Below are 19,297 nucleotides of genomic sequence, written 5' to 3' on the forward strand. Positions count from 1 at the left end.
CCTTCAACCTCAATAATACACAGGCAAACAATTGATACTAACCCTGAACTGTTCCAAACTCTAAATACGACTTCAGCAACAGAGTGGTCAACGCCTGGAATGCTCTACCCGACTCTTTTGTTACATCCTCAAACCCTCACAGTTTCAACCTTAAACTGTCTACCATGGACCCCACCCTATTCCTAAGAGGTCCGTAAAGGGGGTGTGCATAAGCGCACCATACCTTCCCTGTTCTACTGTCCCCGTTTATTTGTATTCACTTCCTTCATTCATGTCCATGTTTTATTCATACCTGCTATCTTGTACATGTTTGACAAACTAATACATGAATGAATGAATGAATGAATGAATGAATGAATGAATGAATGAATGAATAAATAAATAAATAAATAAATAAATAATTTTTTTTAGAAAATAAAGAATGGAGAACAAAAGTGAATGCACAGTGAGGCTGAAAAAAATTCAAAATGGCAGCCACAGCATGCATTAAAAGACAGCCATTTTTTATGGGTGGGGTTTCAATCAACTGTAGCTGCTATCTGGACTCTTTCCTGTGACAGCCCTGAATAAACTGAAGTTACCTTATGTTCTGCTGGGCTCTCTGGTAGGAGCCTCCCGAAAATTCAAGGATACAAATTTCAGACACACACACATTTGAAAATTCAAAACAATGTTCTTTATCACAAAATTCAAAATAAACTGAGCACTCTTTTTGTATTGCAAAGAGCACTCGTCCCAAAACAACCGGGTAGTCTGTACAATTTTCCTTAATCAGTCTTTAAGTACTTAGCTAGCAGCTGTGAAGAAACTTCGCACCCCTTCTTCTTCCACGAAGTGAAACACCCACACACTTTGCTCTGCGTTGGTTTCAAAGATGTGAAAAATCAACAAACAAAGTCAAGGCACGATTCCTGAAGAACTGTGATCAGATACTCTTCCACAACGGCCAAACCCACATGCTGCTATTTATAGTAGCAGCCCTAATTACTGGAGCCCCACCCAGACACAGGTGGCCTCTCTTATCTCCGGTAATATGTCCTTACTTGGTCTCTTCTACGCATAATTCTGCGCTTGCGTGGGTCCAAGACCTCTTCATCTGAATCAATGGAAGATAATGGAGATTGACTGCCTGGGCTGTGTGCCAAGCCCCCCTCTTCCAAGTCACTCCCACCTTCTTCTTCGTCCGAGGAAACTAAACTCTGAACTGACTCTGTCGGCAATAACACAGGCCTATGACATATTGAAGTTTCCCCTGCATCCACCTCCACATTCCCTGGGGCAGGAGCTGGGCCAGAGCCAACCACAACACCTTATCTGGCTAATTGCTATTTCAATGAGTCTCCATGTATAAGAGACAAAAGAACTTTCTGCCATATTTTTTCCTCCTACTCAAGAGGTAGCTTAAACAGAGTGAGAATTTTCTATCCTCATATTTCTTGTTCAATCTAGCTTATACTAGACTGCAATGAAGTGCAATGAATGTCTGCTAACATTTAGTGACATCATACTACGCATCCAAGACAACTACATTTTGAACTCCTGTGTTAATGGGATGGTGTGCTTTTTAATTACGCATCATTCTTTTTGCACTCTGCTAGAAACACATCTTCAAACAAGGGCTCCTATTGAATTTAGATCTCGGAATGCTGCCCTTTATATCTTGATTTGAACCAACAGAAAGCACTCAATGAGGCAGAAACAAGACAAAATACAGACCTCCACACCAAATTCAAGCATAATTAAAAAGTAATTAAATCACATTAAAACTCAGTGATAAAGATCGCAACAAAACAACCCAAACATTCTTTGCTCAACACCGCAACTTTTCCAAAGTGAGCTTGAGCTAAGCTTAAAGTACCACAAAATTCAGTTATTTTTATTTCTCTTTGTTATTCTGGGCTTACATTCTAAGTGTTGCAGTTCCAAAGACTGCTATAGAGATAGACCAGCAGCAAGATTTTACATGCCAGTTCAGACATATTATGTATTATATTACTTTGGGATCCATTGTTCGACTAATAAACGTTTGAATAATGGTTTAAAATAACAAGGTTCAAATATCATCTATATTTTTAATGAATAAAGACAAATGGTTTTCACAGAAAAAGTATTTTATGTTAAAGGGGTTTTTTTGTTTTTGTAATAGATAGTGTTAATTCAGTAACCACTCCACAATAAAGTAATTGAGACACTTTAGCTTGCAAAGATACATTATATTAGCTATAATGAATATTTGAAAAGCCACAAAGAGCTAGTTTGGTGAGGTGGTTAAGGAATCATTAGGTTTCCAAGAATCAAACATGAATAAGTAAAATTGAATTAAAAGGTTTAATTTGAAGTACATTTTTTATTCGTTTTTACTAATCTTATTTTTTCTAAAAAGCAATAGCATTATCATTGAGGAAAAAATGTCAACTACATTACCCCGATTGTATTGTGAGATTACGGGTAGTCCTTGAAATACAACAATTCATTTAGTGACCACTGCACTGAAAAAAGTAACTTATGACCAGGGTGAAATGCTTCCAGTTCGCTCGTGGCTGTCAGTCATCAGAGAGTCTTTCTTTCTTTCTTTCTTTCTTTCTTTCTTTCTTTCTTTCTTTCTTTCTTTATTAGATTTGTATGCCACCCCTCTCCGAAGACTCGGGGTGGCTAACAACAATAAAAAAGACAATGTAAACAAATCTAATATTAAAAATAATCTAAGAAACCCCAATTTAAAGAACCAATCATACATACAAGCATACCATGTATAAATTCTATAAGCCTAGGGGGAATGGAAAATTTCAATTCCCCCATGCCTGACGACAGAGGTGGGTTTTAAGGAGCTTGCGAAAGGCAAGGAGGGTGGGGGCAACTCTGATATCTGGGGGGAGCTGGTTCCAGAGGGTTGGGGCCGCCACCGAGAAGGCTCTTCTCCTGGGTCCCGCCAAACGACATTGTTTAGTCGATGGGATCCGGAGAAGGCCAACTTTGTGGGACCTAACTGGTCGTGGGATTCGTGCGGCAGAAGGCGGTCCCAGAGATATTCTGGTCCGATGCCATGAAGGGCTTTATAGGTTATAACCAATACTTTGAATTGTGACTGGAAATTAATCGGCAACCAATGCAGACTGCGGACTGTTGGTGTAACATGGGCATACCTTGGGAAGCCCATGATTGCTCTCGCAGCTGCATTCTGCACGATCTGTAGTTTCCAAACATTTTTCAAAGGTAGCCCCATGTAGAGAGCATTACAGTAGTCGAACCTCGAGGTGATGAGGGCATGAGTGACTGTGAGCAGTGAGTCCCGGTCCAGATAGGGCCGCAACTGGTGCACCAGGCGAACCTGGGCAAATGCCCCCCTTGCCACAGCTGAAAGATGGTTCTCTAATGTGAGCTGTGGATCGAGGAGGACGCCCAAGTTGCAAACCCTCTCCGAGTCAATTGCAAAGGGAGCTTGAAGCTCCATCCACTAGTCCGGACACCACAATTTGGGTTCTTTTATCCTCTGCGCATGCACAGAATGCTTTGCGCATGTGCAGAGGGTAAAAGAACCCAAATGGCAGCATCCAGGCAGGTGGCAGAGCCTCGCCCTCCCATTGTGACCGGCTCTCTGACGACCAACAGACATGAGCTAACCGGGAGTATTACATCTCTGCTTATGATTATTTTTCACACACTATTGCAACATCCATATTTACAATGGTTGCAGTATCCTGGGGTCATGTGGCCACCTTTTGCAACCTTCAGTCAAGCAAAGTCAATGGAGGAGTTAGATTCATTTAACAAATGTGTTGTTAATTTAACAAGTGATTTACTTTACTCCTTACAAATGGGTTTTAAAGTTAACTAGCTGATGTTTTCTTTCTAGAAAGTAAATAATTATGAACTGCCTAGTGCTTTTCCTGCTAGAAATGCACTTTTTATACGTTGTGAGATAATTGTAAACAAACAGCAAAGATGCATTCTGCATAAGATTCAAATATTTTTGGGTTACATCATGCTAAAATACTTAATTTTGTGATTTTTTTTGTGTCTAAACTCTGTCTAGAATTTGAATTTAAATCAGAAATATTCTTATTAGGTATTTTACCAGAAAATTTTAATAAAGAAGAAACATATTTGATTACAGCAACCACAATAGCATATGCACAGAATTGGAAGTTAGTTGAATAAAATTCCAGACGAAAGAGAAATATTATGTAAGATTTTAGATTGTGCTGAAATGAATAGGCTTACATTAAAACTTAAAGATAAAGAGGACTGTGATTACTATAAGATTTGGGGAAAGTTTTATGAATAGTTGGAAACTAAAAATACTGATGATTTAATTTTAATCTATTAAGGACCCAGTTGACGAAATAAGGACTGGTGGCAGCATTGGATAAGGATTTAACACAGAGATGAAAGGATTAAATTAGATATTGAGTTAAGATGTTAAGATGTTTATGTTTAATTATAAATAGAAAAGGGGAATATAAGGGACTAAACTTTATAATATTGTTGTTTGTAGATGAAATGTATCTCATGTGTGGTTAATTTTAATTAACTTAGCAAAGAAGAGGATAAAAAGTACATATTGAAAGTATTATTAGCGCTTTTTTCTCTCTCTGAATGTTTAACATATCTAAGAAATATTATTAATTATTATTTTAAGCATTGATTCTGTGTTTTTATTGCTCATGTTTTATTGTATGTTGAAAGAAAAATAAAGAAAAAGAGAAAACTCTGTCTAGATAAGAATGTGCTGCCTTCCTGTGCTTTGTACTCAATGTTGTGAGTGAATTCACAAGATGGAAAATATTGTGTAGACACAGCTCAGATGCAACTTGGCTTTCATTTCCAGCAGCAAGAGGCTATCTCTCTTCCAGCAAAAATGTGGAAGACTGTTAGATGTTACAATGTGTGTGTGTGTGCTCTTCCAATGAATTCTTTTTCTGATAATGAATGGCCAGTCTTAGCTGTGATCCATGAGCTACTCCATAACTGAGAGATGAAATAAACAGACAGAAAGATTCATAGATAGACAGATAAATAAATAATAGATGGATGATCAATTGATAGACAGACAGACAGATAGACAGACAGTCATTGTGAGTAAAAAATATGAACTATGCTTTTATTGTAAAAGTTGCCTGAAATCTTAAAGTTTTTCAAACCTGATCAGAATTTTTTTTCTGAAATAATCAGACGTTTAACCATTTCACAATATTCAATAAAGAACTAATGAAAGAAGAAGCAAAATCCCTAAGTATTGAAGACCTTAGCTTGAACGTTGTCCTAATAGCTAGCTTTCCCAAATTTATTATACAACATACTGATTGTGAATGTTTCTTCACAATGTCTAGACACTTTTAGAACATACTTATATTTCTTTAACTGTCTAAAGCAGCTGACCTCCGAAACTGCAGGAGGACCACAAGGAATGTTCTCTTGATGATACATTTTTTCTTCATGTACATAATTTAGGATGAGGTTTATGTACAGTGCTGGCTTTTTATCACAGAACTTAACAGTCTGGTGTCATGATCTTTGAGTAGAAGGAAGATGCGTATATTTGGCAGGAGAGAACATAAGCAACACTTCTCAAACTCTGATCAATTAGAACAACTCCAAAAGTTAAGAAACCATACTGAAATGATTAAGATGGAAGCAATATTAAAACCATGTTTTGGAGAGTGTATGACATTAATGGGGGGGGGATTTCTGACCCCTCCTTTTATAAAAACCGTTTACTGGAAAATGAAAGGAACTTAAAAGTGGATCCTTACTATTGGTAATAGTCTGCCTGCAAATGCAAGTTAAAATACAATTTCCAATGTATTTTGGAATACAAAGAAGAAGGAGTCAACCTATTCTCCAAAGCACCTGAGGGTAGAACAAGAAGCAATAGGTGGAAACTAAGCAAGGAGAGAAGTAACTTAGAACTAAGGAGAAATTTCCTGACAGTTAGAACAATTGATCAGTGGAACAGCTTGCCTCCAGAAGTTGTGAATGCTCCAGCACTGGAAGTTTTTAAGAAGATGTTGGATAGCCATCTGTCTGAAGTAGGAGACCACCTGTTCCAACTTTGTTTGTTTGTTTGTTTGTTTGTTTATTATAAAGGAAGGAAGGAAGGAAGGAAGGAAGGAAGGAAGGAAGGAAGGAAGGAAGGAAGAAACATAGAAGACTGACGACAGAAAAAGACCTCATGGTCCATCTAGTCTGCCCTTGTACTATTTCCTGTATTTTATCTTAGGATGGATATATGTTTATTCCAGGCATTCATTCATTCATTCATTCATTCATTTTGTCCAATGCACAATAATACACAACGAAGGTTATAGAGGTTATACTCGAGTAAAATATATTAGAGAAAGAATAGAAGTGAAAATTTAGGAATAGAATATATCAATTAGAGAATAGAAGGATATTATGAGAGTAGTAGAAGAAGAATAGAATAGAAGAATAGTAGATACAATATATGTGATATAGGATTCAGTTACTGTGGATTTACAACCACGTCTACTGGAAGTTGTTTCCAAGCATCTACTACTCTTTCAGTCAAATAATATTTTCTCATTTGCTACTCATCTTTCCCCCAACTAACCTCAGATTGTGCCCCTCAGATTGTGTTAGAACAATGGAACAGCTTGCCTCCAGAAGTTGTGAATGCACCCCAACACTGGAAGCATTTTAAAGAAGATTTTGGATCTGTTTGAAGTAGGGTAGGGTTTCCTGCCTAAGCAGGGGGTTGGACTAGAAGACCTCCAAGGTCCCTTCCAACTCTGTTGTTGTTGTTGTTGTTATTGTTATTATTATTGTTAAAGTGAATTCGGGTCCCACATGTCGCTCACCTTCTGAACACGTATCTTGTTGTCGTGTGAATTCGCTGGCGCCCCCTCGCCCCTTAAACCGTTGGTGCCGCCCAAAACAACGGGGTTTTTGACCCCCCTCAGCCTGAGGAGGGAGGGCAGCCCGGAAACTTCCAACCCGCGAGGAAACGCCCCCCCCCCCCCCCACGGGCTCGGCCGGAGTCTGCACTTACCTGCGGGGTCCAACATGGTTAAAGGCTCGGTGGAGGCAGGGGCGACGGAAGGCTGCATCCGTTCAGCGACGGCGGGACCCGGCTGACAGGATGCAGAGCCCGTCCTCGGGCATCGGCCGAACGGTCCTGCGAAGGGATGGCGGGAGTCGCGGGAGGCAGGACGGAGAAGGCGCTGCCGGAGCCCGAGGGAGGAGCGAAGGTGGCCTTTCGAGGTGACCGGGGGCGACCCGGGACCTCTTGGGAGCACGGGCTCCGCTCCAGCGTCGGGCAGCAGAAAGAGGAGCATCTGCCCTCAACTCAGGCAGCTCCTTTTTTTTCCCCCTTAACACTTTAAAGCCAGACAAAACAGACAGGCAGGTAGCAGTCCCGGTTTCAGAAAATACCTTTACTAACAGTGTAACTTCATTTCAATATCCAAACTTCTCTGAAAGGATACATCTCTCTCTCCCTCCCTCCCTCCTTCTCTCCCCCTCTCTCTGGATAGATAGATAGATAGATAGATAGATAGATAGATAGATAGATAGATAGATAGATAGATAGATAGATAGATAGATAGATAGATAGTACATGCGCATACGCACACAAATGAGGTAATGAGAAAGTAAGCACAGATGAAGTCATCCTAGCTTTCTATTCTCCTCAAAAAACTTTTTTAGCAAAATCCAATATGATATTTTATGCTAATGTTTCTCTAACTGAGCAATTTTAAGATATGTGGACTTCAACTCCCAGAATTCACTAGGCAGGTGACTGGGGAGAAGCTGAAATCCACGCATCTAAAAGTTGCTGAAGTCGAGAAATATTTATCTTACAGCAATACAGAAATAATTAGTCTTCTGTTAATAAAAACCAAATCATGCAGCACAAATGAAGCAGATTAAAGTTTGCTATGAAAGAAAAGAAGAATGGAGACAAATGAGGACCCAGATTGTGGGGAAAATATGCTGGCTCTGTTAAAAAGTGCTATTGCTAACATGTTGTAAGCCCTGAGTCTAAGGAGAAGGGCGGCATAAAAATCAAATAAATAAATAAAAATAAATAAATGTAAATACATGCTATATTAATCACCAGTGACCGATAGTGAGCTTTTGATTATAGAGTCAATAAGTACAGATCCAATTTGATTGCATGTAAACTACTGGTATTCCAAATCAGTTCACTTGAGCATTGAATCCATGCATCAATATACAGTATTTATAATTAAAAAATCCATTTCAAGGGTTCTTAAAGTTGAACTAATCCAACCCTCTTGCTAGAGCAATATTCTGCTTCTATAGTGTTCTGTCGGGCTCTCTGGTAGAATCCTCCCAAAAATTCACAGGTACAAATTTCAGACACACACGTTTGAAAATTCAAAACAATGTTCTTTATAATGAAAATTCACGTTTACCAAGCCCTCTTTTGGTATAGCAAAGAGCACTCGTCTCCAACCAAACTGGTAATTTGTACAAGTCCCTTATCAGTTCTGTGATACTTAGCTTGCAGCTGTGAGGCAATTCACAGTCCTTCTTCTTTCACAAAGTGAAACACACTTTGCTCAGGTTTAGTTTCAAAGCAGGGAAAAATCAGCACACAAAAAGTCAAAGTCAGTAAAGCAGTCACGAAATACAATGATCAGATAATCCTCCACAATTTATTTATAGCAGCCTCACTAACTACCACAGCCCCACCCAAACACAGGTGGCCTCATTTTCTTTGATAATAATCTCTCAGTTGTTGTTGCCTATGCATCGCTCTCCTCATGCGTGGCTGTATCATTAACTCTTGTTCTGAGTCCAAGGAGGAGCTAGATAATTGATCTTCTGAGCTGTCTGCCCCACTCTCCTCCTCCCTGTCACTCATGTCTTCTTGGTCAGAGGAGCCTTCATCAGCAGATTCCACCGGGGGCAAAACAGGCCTGCAGCATGTGGATGTCTCCCCCACATCCACAGTCCTTGGGGCAGGAGCTGGGCCAGAGCTAACCACAACATATAGCATCCACAATAAATGGCCAGCTAAGCATCATATCTCCAGCAAAGGAAAGTCCATTACTTCCTGTGACAATCTACTTAATATTTAGGTTACATAGTCCCCAGGATTCAATTCCCAAAAGATCTTTCAGAGCACATGGGATACAGCTATTCTGAGATATTTCACACAGATGTTATATTTGCCCACTGACATCCTCTGGAGCTCCTTTAGGATAATGAACTGCTGCACAGCCTTGGTGGGCCAGTTTACCTATTTAGATATAAAAGTATTATATGTATATAATACTTTCACATCCAAACAGATAACTGGCCCATGTGCGAGAGAAGCTCATTAGTCATTTTCTATTCTGCTAAAATCAATAGCAGAATAAAAGGTGGCCACTCATAAGACACCAATAAAGAGGAAAGGAGATAAGATAGCTTTGTATTAAGTTCCCATTAATTAATTTGCCATGTTATGTATAGCATCTGCACCTCTATAGCTGTCTGGTTTGGTTCTGCAACCCAGACCCAGACTTCAAAAGATAATCAGAATTGCAGAAAAAACAATTGCTGCCAACCTGCCTTCCATTGAGGACCTGTATGAGTCAAAAAGAGGGCTGTGAAAATATTTACTCACTCCCCACATCCTGGACATAAATTGTTTCAACTCCTACCCTCAAAACGTCACTACTGAGCACTGCACTGCACACCAAGACAACTAGACACAACAACATTCCCCACCCACCCCGAACACCATCACTCTGCTAAACAAATAATTCCCTCAACACTGTCAAACTATTTACTAAGCCTGCACTACTATTACTAGTAGTTTTTTCTCATCATTCCTATCACCCATTCCTCCCACTGATGACTGTATGACTGTAACTTGTTGCTTGTATCCTTAAGATTTTTATTAATATTGATGGTTTCCTCGTTGCTTATTTGACCCCTATGACAATCATTAAGTGTTGTACCTTATGATGTTTGACAAATGTATATTTGTGTACATTGAGAGCTTATGCACCAAAGACAAATTTCTTGTATGTTCAATAACACTTGGCCAATAAAGAATTCTGTTCTGTTCTGTTCTACTCTACTCTACTCTATTCCATTCTATTCTATAATTATGTTCAGACATGTGTAGATGAAATAAAGTAAACTGCCATGGCTCAGTGATATAGAACATGCTTTGGATGCAGAAGATCCAGAGAACAATTCCTAGTTTGTCCATCAGATTAAAAAAATAGAAAATTCCAGCCAGGATGGGTTTGATTCAGAATAAGGTCGATATACATTTGAGAAGGTATATGGCATGACATACATAGAATGAGGCCAAAACAGACTTTGAATACCACTAAAATGACAAAGGTGACTCTTGCCCATCTTTCTTAGCATCCCCACTTAAAATTGAACTGAGTAGAGCAATAGACAACTCTATAAAAAAAATTAGAGCCATTACATTTATCAGTCATATCATGGAGATTTATAAGGCCTTTCTTTTCTTTTTCACTTTGCAGGTTAAATAAAGACATTCTGCCATGGTTGTCTACCAATAACTTAAAAATTGAATTACTCCTGCCCTTTCATTTCTCCTTGGTATTTTAGTAGCATGTATCTTAATCTTATTGTTAAAAAACTTGCCTTTTCTGTACAATTTGTTCAGTCGCAATTTTATCTCCCAAGCCATTTCTGAGATCTCAATCTAGAGATGAATAGACAAGTGATGCCTGTAATCAAAGACTGAAGAGTGCCCTAGTCATAATCAAGCCAGGCTACTCAAGGAGATTGTTGTGGTTAGCTCTGGCCCAGCTCCTGCCCCAAGGACTGTGGGTGTGGGGGAGACATCCACATGCTGCAGGCCTGTTTTGCCCCCAGTGGAATCTGCTGATGAAGGCTTCTCTGACCAAGAAGACATGAGTGACAGGGAGGAGGAGAGTGTGGCAGACAGCTCAGAAGGAGATCAATTATCTAGCTCCTCCTTGGATTCAGAACAAGAGTTAATGATACAGCCACGCATGCGGAGAGCGATGCATAGGCAACAACAACTGAGAGATTATTATCAAAGAAAATGAGGCCACCTGTGGTTGAGTGGGGCTGTGGTAATTAGTGAGGCTGCTATAAATAGCAGCCTGTGGGTTTGGCCATTGTGGAGGATTATCTGATCGTTGTGTTTCGTGACTGCTTTACTGACTTTGACTTTTTGTGTGCTGATTTTCCCCCGCTTTGAAACTAAACCAGAGCAAAGTGTGTTTCACTTTGTGGAAGAAGAAGGACTGTGAATTGCCTCACAGCTGCAAGCTAAGTATCACAGAACTGATAAGGGACTTGTACAAATTACCAGTTTGTTTGGAGACAAGTGTTCTTTGCTATACAAAAAGAGTGCTTCGTTTATTTGCATTTTCGGTATAAAGAACATTGTTTTGAATTTTCAAACGTGTGTGTCTGAAATTTGTACCTGTGAATTTTTGGGAGGAGTCTACCAGAGAGCCCGACCGAACAGAGATGAGGCTGGAAGGGCCAAGTTGGAAGATGGAAAACAAAAGTTTTTTTCCTATACAGCACTTTACAAAAACTGTCCCATACTAACCTATATTAAAACTGGCTGCCCCCCCACATTGTGAGCATCTCATGCTTGCAGGAATGACGACTTTAGAGAAGAGGAAAAGGGGTGGTTTTGCCCTAGTTCAGTGATGGTGAACCTCTGGCACGGGTGCCACAGGTGGCACGTGGAGTCATATCTGCTGGCACACGAGCCATTGCCCTAGCTCAGCTCCAATGTGCATGTGTGTGCCGGCCAGCTGATTTTTGGCTCACGCAGAGGCTCCGAGAAGGCATTTTTGGCTTCCATAGAGCCTCTTGTTTTGTTGTGGTTGAGGCTGATCAGATCATACATATAATTACCTCCAACGGAACAGAGTAATGCCTTCATCTAAACTGTTTATTTGAAATTCAAATGTATGTATATCTGAAATTCATTCCAATCCATAGAGTAAAGAGCTGATTTTCTCTAGAGATCTTACACAAGGCAAAGAATTTGGGTTGAATGTTTCAGCTAACCTTCTAACAGTAGCTACTGGAATATTTGTAATTAAAAGTAAGTAAAATACAAATCTCCAGAGGCTTTCCTTCAGTGCTGTCCAAACTTGGAATAATGTTAAGTCCTTTTTTTCACTGATAGAAACAGGCAACATGTGTTACCCTTGCGTTTCAGTGAAGCTTTCAGTAACACATATTCTCTTATCTACTTGTAAATTCCATCAAATGTAACAGGTGGTTTTCTTTGGAATAACACTATATAATGCTATGTAGATTTGCACTACAGTATACATCTTCTGGAAGAACAGGTACTCAATATCAGACTTTATCATTTTACTTACATTATAAAACAAAAAGTAATAAGAAATATTTTTCCAAGGAGAAAGTGTCTTCATCATATTATAAAAACTTACTGGGATAACCAAGTTATTGATCAAATGATGAAAAATATCATTTCCTTTCTAAATTAGTTTCAGCAGAGTTTATTTTATTTTACTGTGCTCTGTTTTCTGTTACAACTGGATAAGCAAAACTCAAATTGCAGGAGTTTACAAAACATGTCACAGCTTTAAGATAGCAGGGAGAAATCACAGAAAACTATTATTTCATGATTATTCTGCTTTTGATTGTATATCACCACGAGAAGCATTTTATGCAATATGGCCATATACAAACGAACAAATAAGTGTGTACTTAGCTTTTCCAGTTCTGTACAGTGTTTCCTCTTTCTTAGATACAAATCTTGGTATATAAGCCACAATGGTTCATTCATAATTTTGGTGATGCCACAGCGAGTAGCTGGCATCTGTTAAACATCTGTTGGCTGGCTGAGTCTGTTTCAGGCATACCTCTTTCCTCTATCACTTAGCACTGCCCTCGGTGGCAATTTTGGCTGGAGTTGCAGGAGAAACCACAACCTGGTGGCTAGAGAAGCATCTATCCATACTGTTCTGTGGGGCTCTCTGGTAGAATCCTCCCAAAAATTCACAGGTACAAATTTCAGACACACACACGTTTGAAAATTAAAAACAATGTTCTTTATCATGAAAATTCACTTAAACCAAGCCCTCTTTTGGTATAGCAAAGAGCACTCGTCTCCAAACAAACTGGTAATTTGTACAAGTCCCTTATCAGTTTTGTGATACTTAGCTTGCAGCTGTGAGGCAATTCACAGTCCTTCTTCTTTCACAAAGTGAAACACACTTTGCTCTGGTTTAGTTTCAAAGCGGGGGGATCAACACACAAAAAGTCAAAGTCAGTAAAGCAGTCACGAAACACAACGATCAGATAATCCTCCACAATGGCCAAACCCACAGGCTGCTATTTATAGCAGCCTCACTAATTACCACAGCCCCTCCCAAACACAGGTGGCCTCATTTTTTTTGATAATAATCTCTCAGTTGTTGCATATGCATCGCTCTCCGCATGCGTGGCTGTATCATTAACTCTTGTTCTGAATCCAAGGAGGAGCTAGATAATTGATCTCCTTCTGAGCTGTCTGCCCCACTCTCCTCCTCCCTGTCACTCATGTCTTCTTGGTCAGAGGAGCCTTCATCAGCAGATTCCACCGGGGGCAAAACACGCCTGCAGCATGTGGATGTCTCCCCCACATCCACAGTCCTTGGGGCAGGAGCAGGGCCAGAGCTAACCACAACACATAATGGCAAAATGGCACTTCCACATTATAACACTCCTTAAATACACTGCTGTGGTCTACTGCTTCTGGAAGATCACTCTCCCACTGAATAATCATGTATACAAAAATATTTGAACTTTGATAGAGCTGTTTGTAAAAGAAAGACTGTTGGCCACTTTTATGGGGAAAAGATGTGTAGTTGATTGTGTGTCACAAGTGAATGCATTACAGGTTTTCTGCTGCTTCTATCAACAAAAAAGCAACCAAAATGTGGACCTTGCTTCCTATTGTTTCTATTTTCTGGAGAGACCCTATTTTGCCTACTTCAATTCTTTTTGCAGATATCTTTAGATTCATCCAGATGCTGTTGAATGTGGTCAGTGATGGCCAGCATCATCCTTTCTTTACATCACTGATCAATTTGGCTTGACCTTTCCTATGGCACTAATTTTCCATAGATGCTTCTGGCTGGTTTAGTCGGACAGGCACAATGAAGTCTAATTCCAATTCACCTAGAGATGTATGTGGAGGAAGGAAAACCTGTCATAAGAAACAACCGCTATTTATTTTTTATTCAGTGTAAAGAACACTGCATGTAAACTGTACTCTTGATACTCAGAAAATGAGTTTTGAATGCACAACATTCAGAGAAATCATTTCATTCATTTCATTTCATTTCATTTATTGGATTTATATGCCGCCCCTCTCCGAAAACTCGGGGCGGCTAACAACAGTCATGAACAATATACAGTAAAAATCCAATACTAAAAACTAACTTAAAACTCCTTAATATATAAAACCAGCATACGTACAAACATACCATACATACAGTTGTATCAGCCTAGGGGGAGAAGAAGTCTTAATTCCCCCATGCCTGGCGGCAGAGGTGGGTTTTGAGTAGGTTACGAAAGGCAAGGAGGGTAGGGGCAGTTCTAATCTCTGGGGGGAGTTGGTTCCAGAGGGCCAGGGCCGCCACAGAGAAGGCTCTTCTCCTGGGTCCCGCCAAGTGGCATTGTTTCGTTGACGGGACTGAAGTAGACCCAGAGGCAGGGTTTTGAGCAATCGGTACTTTTATTCAGCTCAGAGAACAAGTGACAGCTCAGCAAGGCAAAGTGACAATTCAGCGAGTACCGACTGACTCTGCCTGGAGAAACCGCTCCTTTTATACATTTGCGGTTCCCGCCAAAGCTAGAGCCGGCCGCGTCTGAGCCAATCAGGAGCAACTTCCTGCTTGGGCTCAGACAGCGCTGGAAAGAGGAACAAACTATTTACAGAGTTACAAGGTAGCCATTTCAGGATACAACACCCCTCCCCTCATAGTTGGACACATCCATCAAGAAAGCCATGTGACAAAGTCGTCCAATCGGTGGGGCCTCCGAGGAGCTCGCGCTGACCTGCGCAGTTCAATTTCTCCTTCGCCATCGACTGTGGAGGATGGCTCGCCGCTGTTCTCCCGGCGCGGCGGACTTGGCCTGGCGGGCCCAACGAAGGCTTCGGAGGACGAGGATGGCTCGGCGTCGCTGGATGGTTCCCCCTGGCCCGATAAGTCTCTTTGCGTGTTTCTTAGCTCGGGCAATGTACAAAAGTTTGTTGAAGGGGGAGAGTCCATGTCAGCGGTTTGTGGCAATTGATTTTCTGCTCGCTTTCGAATGTGGTCTATGTGTCGTTTCCACAAACGACCATCCTCCAGTTTTACAATATAAGTCTTGGGTGCATTTTGCTTAACAACAATTCCTTTCAACCAGTTTACATTTCCATCAAAGCTTTTTACATATACATTTTGTCCCAAATACATTTCTCTTTCAGGTTTTACACACATTTGGTTATTATTAATACAGAACCTTGGGTTTAGCCTGTCTAGTGGTGACCTCAACTTTCTTCCCATCAATAACTCTGCAGGGCTTACATGTGTGTGTGAGTTAGGGGTAATGTGCTGGGTTAGTAAGAATTGGTCCAAGTTTTGTTGCACATCCCCAGGGCCTGACCTGCGCAATGCCTCCTTTGCCACCCGAACGTAACGTTCTGCCAATCCGTTAGCCCAGGGCGAATAAGGTGAGATGAGGGCATGCCTGACCCCTAGGCCATCTAAGAACAATTCGAATTGCCTGGCTGTTAGCTGAGGCCCATTGTCAGACACTAAGATATCTGGGCAACCATGGGATGCAAACAGTCTACTCAATACCTTGATGGTGGCACTTGTGGTTATATTGTTCATTGCTATTATTTCCACCCATTTGGAGAAGGCATCAACCGCTATTAAAAAATACTGGGACCCCACTGGGCCAGCAAAATCAATGTGGATTCTAGACCAAGGACCAGCAGGCTGTTCCCACTCAGCCGGAGTTGTTTTGGGGGGACTAGGCCGTGACTCTTGGCACGGGTCACACTTTGAAACCCAATTTTCAATATCAGCATCCAGCCCTGGCCACCATAAATGCCCCCTTGCCAAGCTCTTCATCCTGACAATCCCAGGATGACCCACATGTAACATTTTGAGTACCTTTTCCCTTAGATTTTTTGGGATAATCACTCTATCTCCCCACAACAGACAACCCTTTACATACGATAACTCAAGTCTTTTGTTTTTAAAATCACACAATTCAGGTTTCACAACATCATTCTGCCATCCCTTAAGAACACAGTTCACCACTTGTTTAAGGATTTGATCTTGCTGCGTGTGTGCAGCTACCTCTTTTGCTGTGGTTAGTGGGTTTTCCTCGAGATCTATCATTAACACATCTGTGGAAGGAACAGGGTCTTCCACTAAGTCTGTTATGGGGCACCTGCTGAGGCCGTCTGCGTGATTGATTTCCTTTCCCCCCTTGTGGGTGAGCTCATACTGATACCCTGAGAGGAAAAGAGCCCATCTGATTAGTCTTGGAGACATAAAAGGTGGAGTGGGCTTGTTGGGGGCTAGCAGACCTAGTAGGGGCTTGTGGTCAGTGACTAGCTCAAAACTTCTTCCAAAAATATAATTGTGAAACTTCTTTACCCCTGCCACTAATGCTAGAGCCTCCTTGTCTAACTGGCTATAATTCCTCTCTGTGCTGGTCATGGTTCTTGAAAAAAATGCTATCGGGGCCTCTGTCTTATTAGGTAGAACGTGAGCTAGGACTCCTCCTATGCCGTACGGCGAAGCGTCGCACGTGAGTCTAATGGGTAGTGAAGCACTATATTGGACTACTACGCTTTTAGAAGTTAATAAATTCTTTATTTGAGAAAAAGCTTCACGTTCAGTTTTCCCCCATGTCCAGCGGGCTTCCTTCTGGAGTAAACGATGGAGAGGCTCTGCTACTGTTGCCTTCTGCTTTAAAAAAACGGAATAAAAATTAAGGAGGCCTAAAAATGCCTGCAACTCATTCTTATCTCGTGGCTCTGGGGCTTCTCTAATTGCTCTCAGCTTCTCTGTTGTGGGGTGGATACCTTCCTTATCTATTTTATATCCTAGGAATTCTATACTGTTGGTTCCCCAGACACATTTATCAGGCTTGATCCTTAAACCTTTGTCCTGCAACCTCTTAAGTACTTCCCTTGTTCTTTTGTTTACTTGTTCCTGGTTTTCCCCTGCAATTAAGATGTCATCAAAGTATGGAATGGCCCCATTTACCCCTGACAATAGGCGTTCCATAATGCTCTGGAAAATTCCTGGGGCTATGCTTACCCCAAACTGTAACCTCGTGCATTTGAAAGCCCCCCTGTGCGTTACAATTGTCTGAGCGTTTGCTGTTTGTTCATCGACCGGAAGTTGCTGGTAAGCTTGCGCCAGGTCGATCTTTGCGAACCTTTTCCCCTCCCCCAGGGAGTGTAGAAGTTGCTGCACAACTGGGATGGGGTAGGGGTGGTGTTGGAGTGCCTTGTTCAGGGTCGATTTGTAATCAGCGCAAACTCTTAAAGAACCATCTGGCTTCAGAGGTGTAACTATTGGAGTTTCCCATGGCCCCTGTTCCACAGGGACCAAGATACCTTGGCTAATGAGTTTATCCAGCTGTATGTCTAGTTTGGGGAGAAGCGGAAGGGGGACCCTGCGAGGTTTTAGTCTGATCGGTGGGACCTTGGGGTCAATAGAGAATGATATAGGGGGCCCCTTATACAAGCCCAAGGTGGGGCTGAACACTTCAGGGAACTCTTTCACAAAGTTAGGCATAATATCACAGTTTACATTACACACACCCGAAATTTCGATCCCCAATGGTTCCATCCACGCTAAACCCAGAAGAGAGTGCTTGGCCCCCGTTACAATAAGCATTGGAAGGGTACATTTAACATTCTTGAATGCGATAGGTACATTAGCTGTTCCCAGGACCGAGATTACCCCCCCTTGGAAGTCTCTGATTACCAAAGAGGTTTGATTTAGGTCAGCCTTAGACACATTAGGCATATACAGTTTAAATTTTTCCCAGGGCATGATGGTATATCTAGAGCCCGTATCCAGCTCCATTGAGCAAGGCTGGTTATTTAGTAACAATGAGATAACAATTTTAGCCCCCTTTTTGGTTGCCGTGTTATTCACGGAAAATTGAGAGTTACCTCTATAGTAGTCGCGGTTAGCGTTTGGGTAGTTCCGTTGACCTGAGTTGCGGAACGGTCTCCTTTCTCGCGATTGGGGGGTCTGGTTTTGTGGTCGCTGGTATTGTGGCGTGGCGAAAGTGTCTTCCGGTGTTGTTGCTCTGCAAGCGATGGCGATGTGGCCTCTCCGGTTGCAGCGGCGGCATGTAGCGTCTCGGAAAGGGCATCGATGGCGCTGGTGATTTCCCCGGCAGCCCGCGCAGGGGGCTGGGTGAGTAGCTCTCAGGTGTCTTGGCTGGTCTTGCACCAGGAGGCAGTTGTCTCCGCTGTGAGTTGGTTGGTTGAGGTCGTCTGATTCCACGGCGCTGGAAGACGCGGAGTCAATTTTGGCAATGAGTTCTCGCCTTCCGTGCTCTTTTAATTCTCTAGCCGCTGCGTCGGCTGCTTCCGCAGTTTGCGCCAGTTTAATCACGGTTTGTAGAGTCGGCTCTTCTTCGGTGAGGAGTTTATTCCTCACTGTGCTGTTTTTCATGCCGAAAACCAAGGTGTCGGTTAGGCGAGCTTCCGGGTCTTTAAACTTGCATTGGGCAAGTACCGTTCGAAGCCGCGTTGTAAACTGGTTGATCGACTCGGTTTCCTTCTGAGCCATCATGGAAAATTGATGCCGAAAAACCATGGCCGGTTTTGTCGGCTTGAAGTGGCTCGCTAGCTTTTCCTGTAGGACGTCCCACGCTACGGTTCTTGCTTGCTCCGGTTCGGTGAGCGTTTGGGCCAGTCCACGGATTTCTGCGCCGCAGTAATTAAGGAAAATAGCCCGTCTGCGATCGGCTTCGGCGTCCTGTATTCCCGCCGCCTCGAGGAAGATCTCGAAGGTGGTCATGTATTCGTCCCAGGTCGTTTTCTCGGGATTGAAGAGTTCCGGAGCCTGGCCGATCTGGACTTTGTTCATTTTTGCACGCGATTCTTCCGTCCGTTCGTCGCCAGTGAAGTAGACCCAGAGGCAGGGTTTTGAGCAATCGGTACTTTTATTCAGCTCAGAGAACAAGTGACAGCTCAGCAAGGCAAAGTGACAATTCAGCGAGTACCGACTGACTCTGCCTGGAGAAACCGCTCCTTTTATACATTTGCGGTTCCCGCCAAAGCTAGAGCCGGCCGCGT

At 41.9% G+C, this 19,297-nt stretch overlaps 2 protein-coding genes across 2 annotated transcripts in view; one reads left to right on the top strand and one right to left on the bottom strand.

The window, feature by feature from the left end:
- Positions 1-7,067, bottom strand: part of TMEM255B (transmembrane protein 255B) — a 51,322-nt gene extending 44,255 nt beyond the window's left edge. The window contains exon 1 of the mRNA XM_070751118.1: positions 7,010-7,067. Coding sequence (XP_070607219.1) covers positions 7,010-7,067 — 58 coding nt within the window. The remainder of the gene's footprint in view (positions 1-7,009) is intronic.
- The window catches only part of LOC139166905 (uncharacterized), a 984,072-nt gene that overhangs the window by 781,456 nt on the left and 183,319 nt on the right, over positions 1-19,297 (top strand). The gene's annotated exons all lie outside the window — the stretch shown is intronic.

This window comes from Erythrolamprus reginae, chromosome 4 (genome assembly GCF_031021105.1).
Source record: "Erythrolamprus reginae isolate rEryReg1 chromosome 4, rEryReg1.hap1, whole genome shotgun sequence".
In the NCBI taxonomy this organism is placed as follows: Eukaryota; Metazoa; Chordata; class Lepidosauria; order Squamata; family Dipsadidae; genus Erythrolamprus; species Erythrolamprus reginae.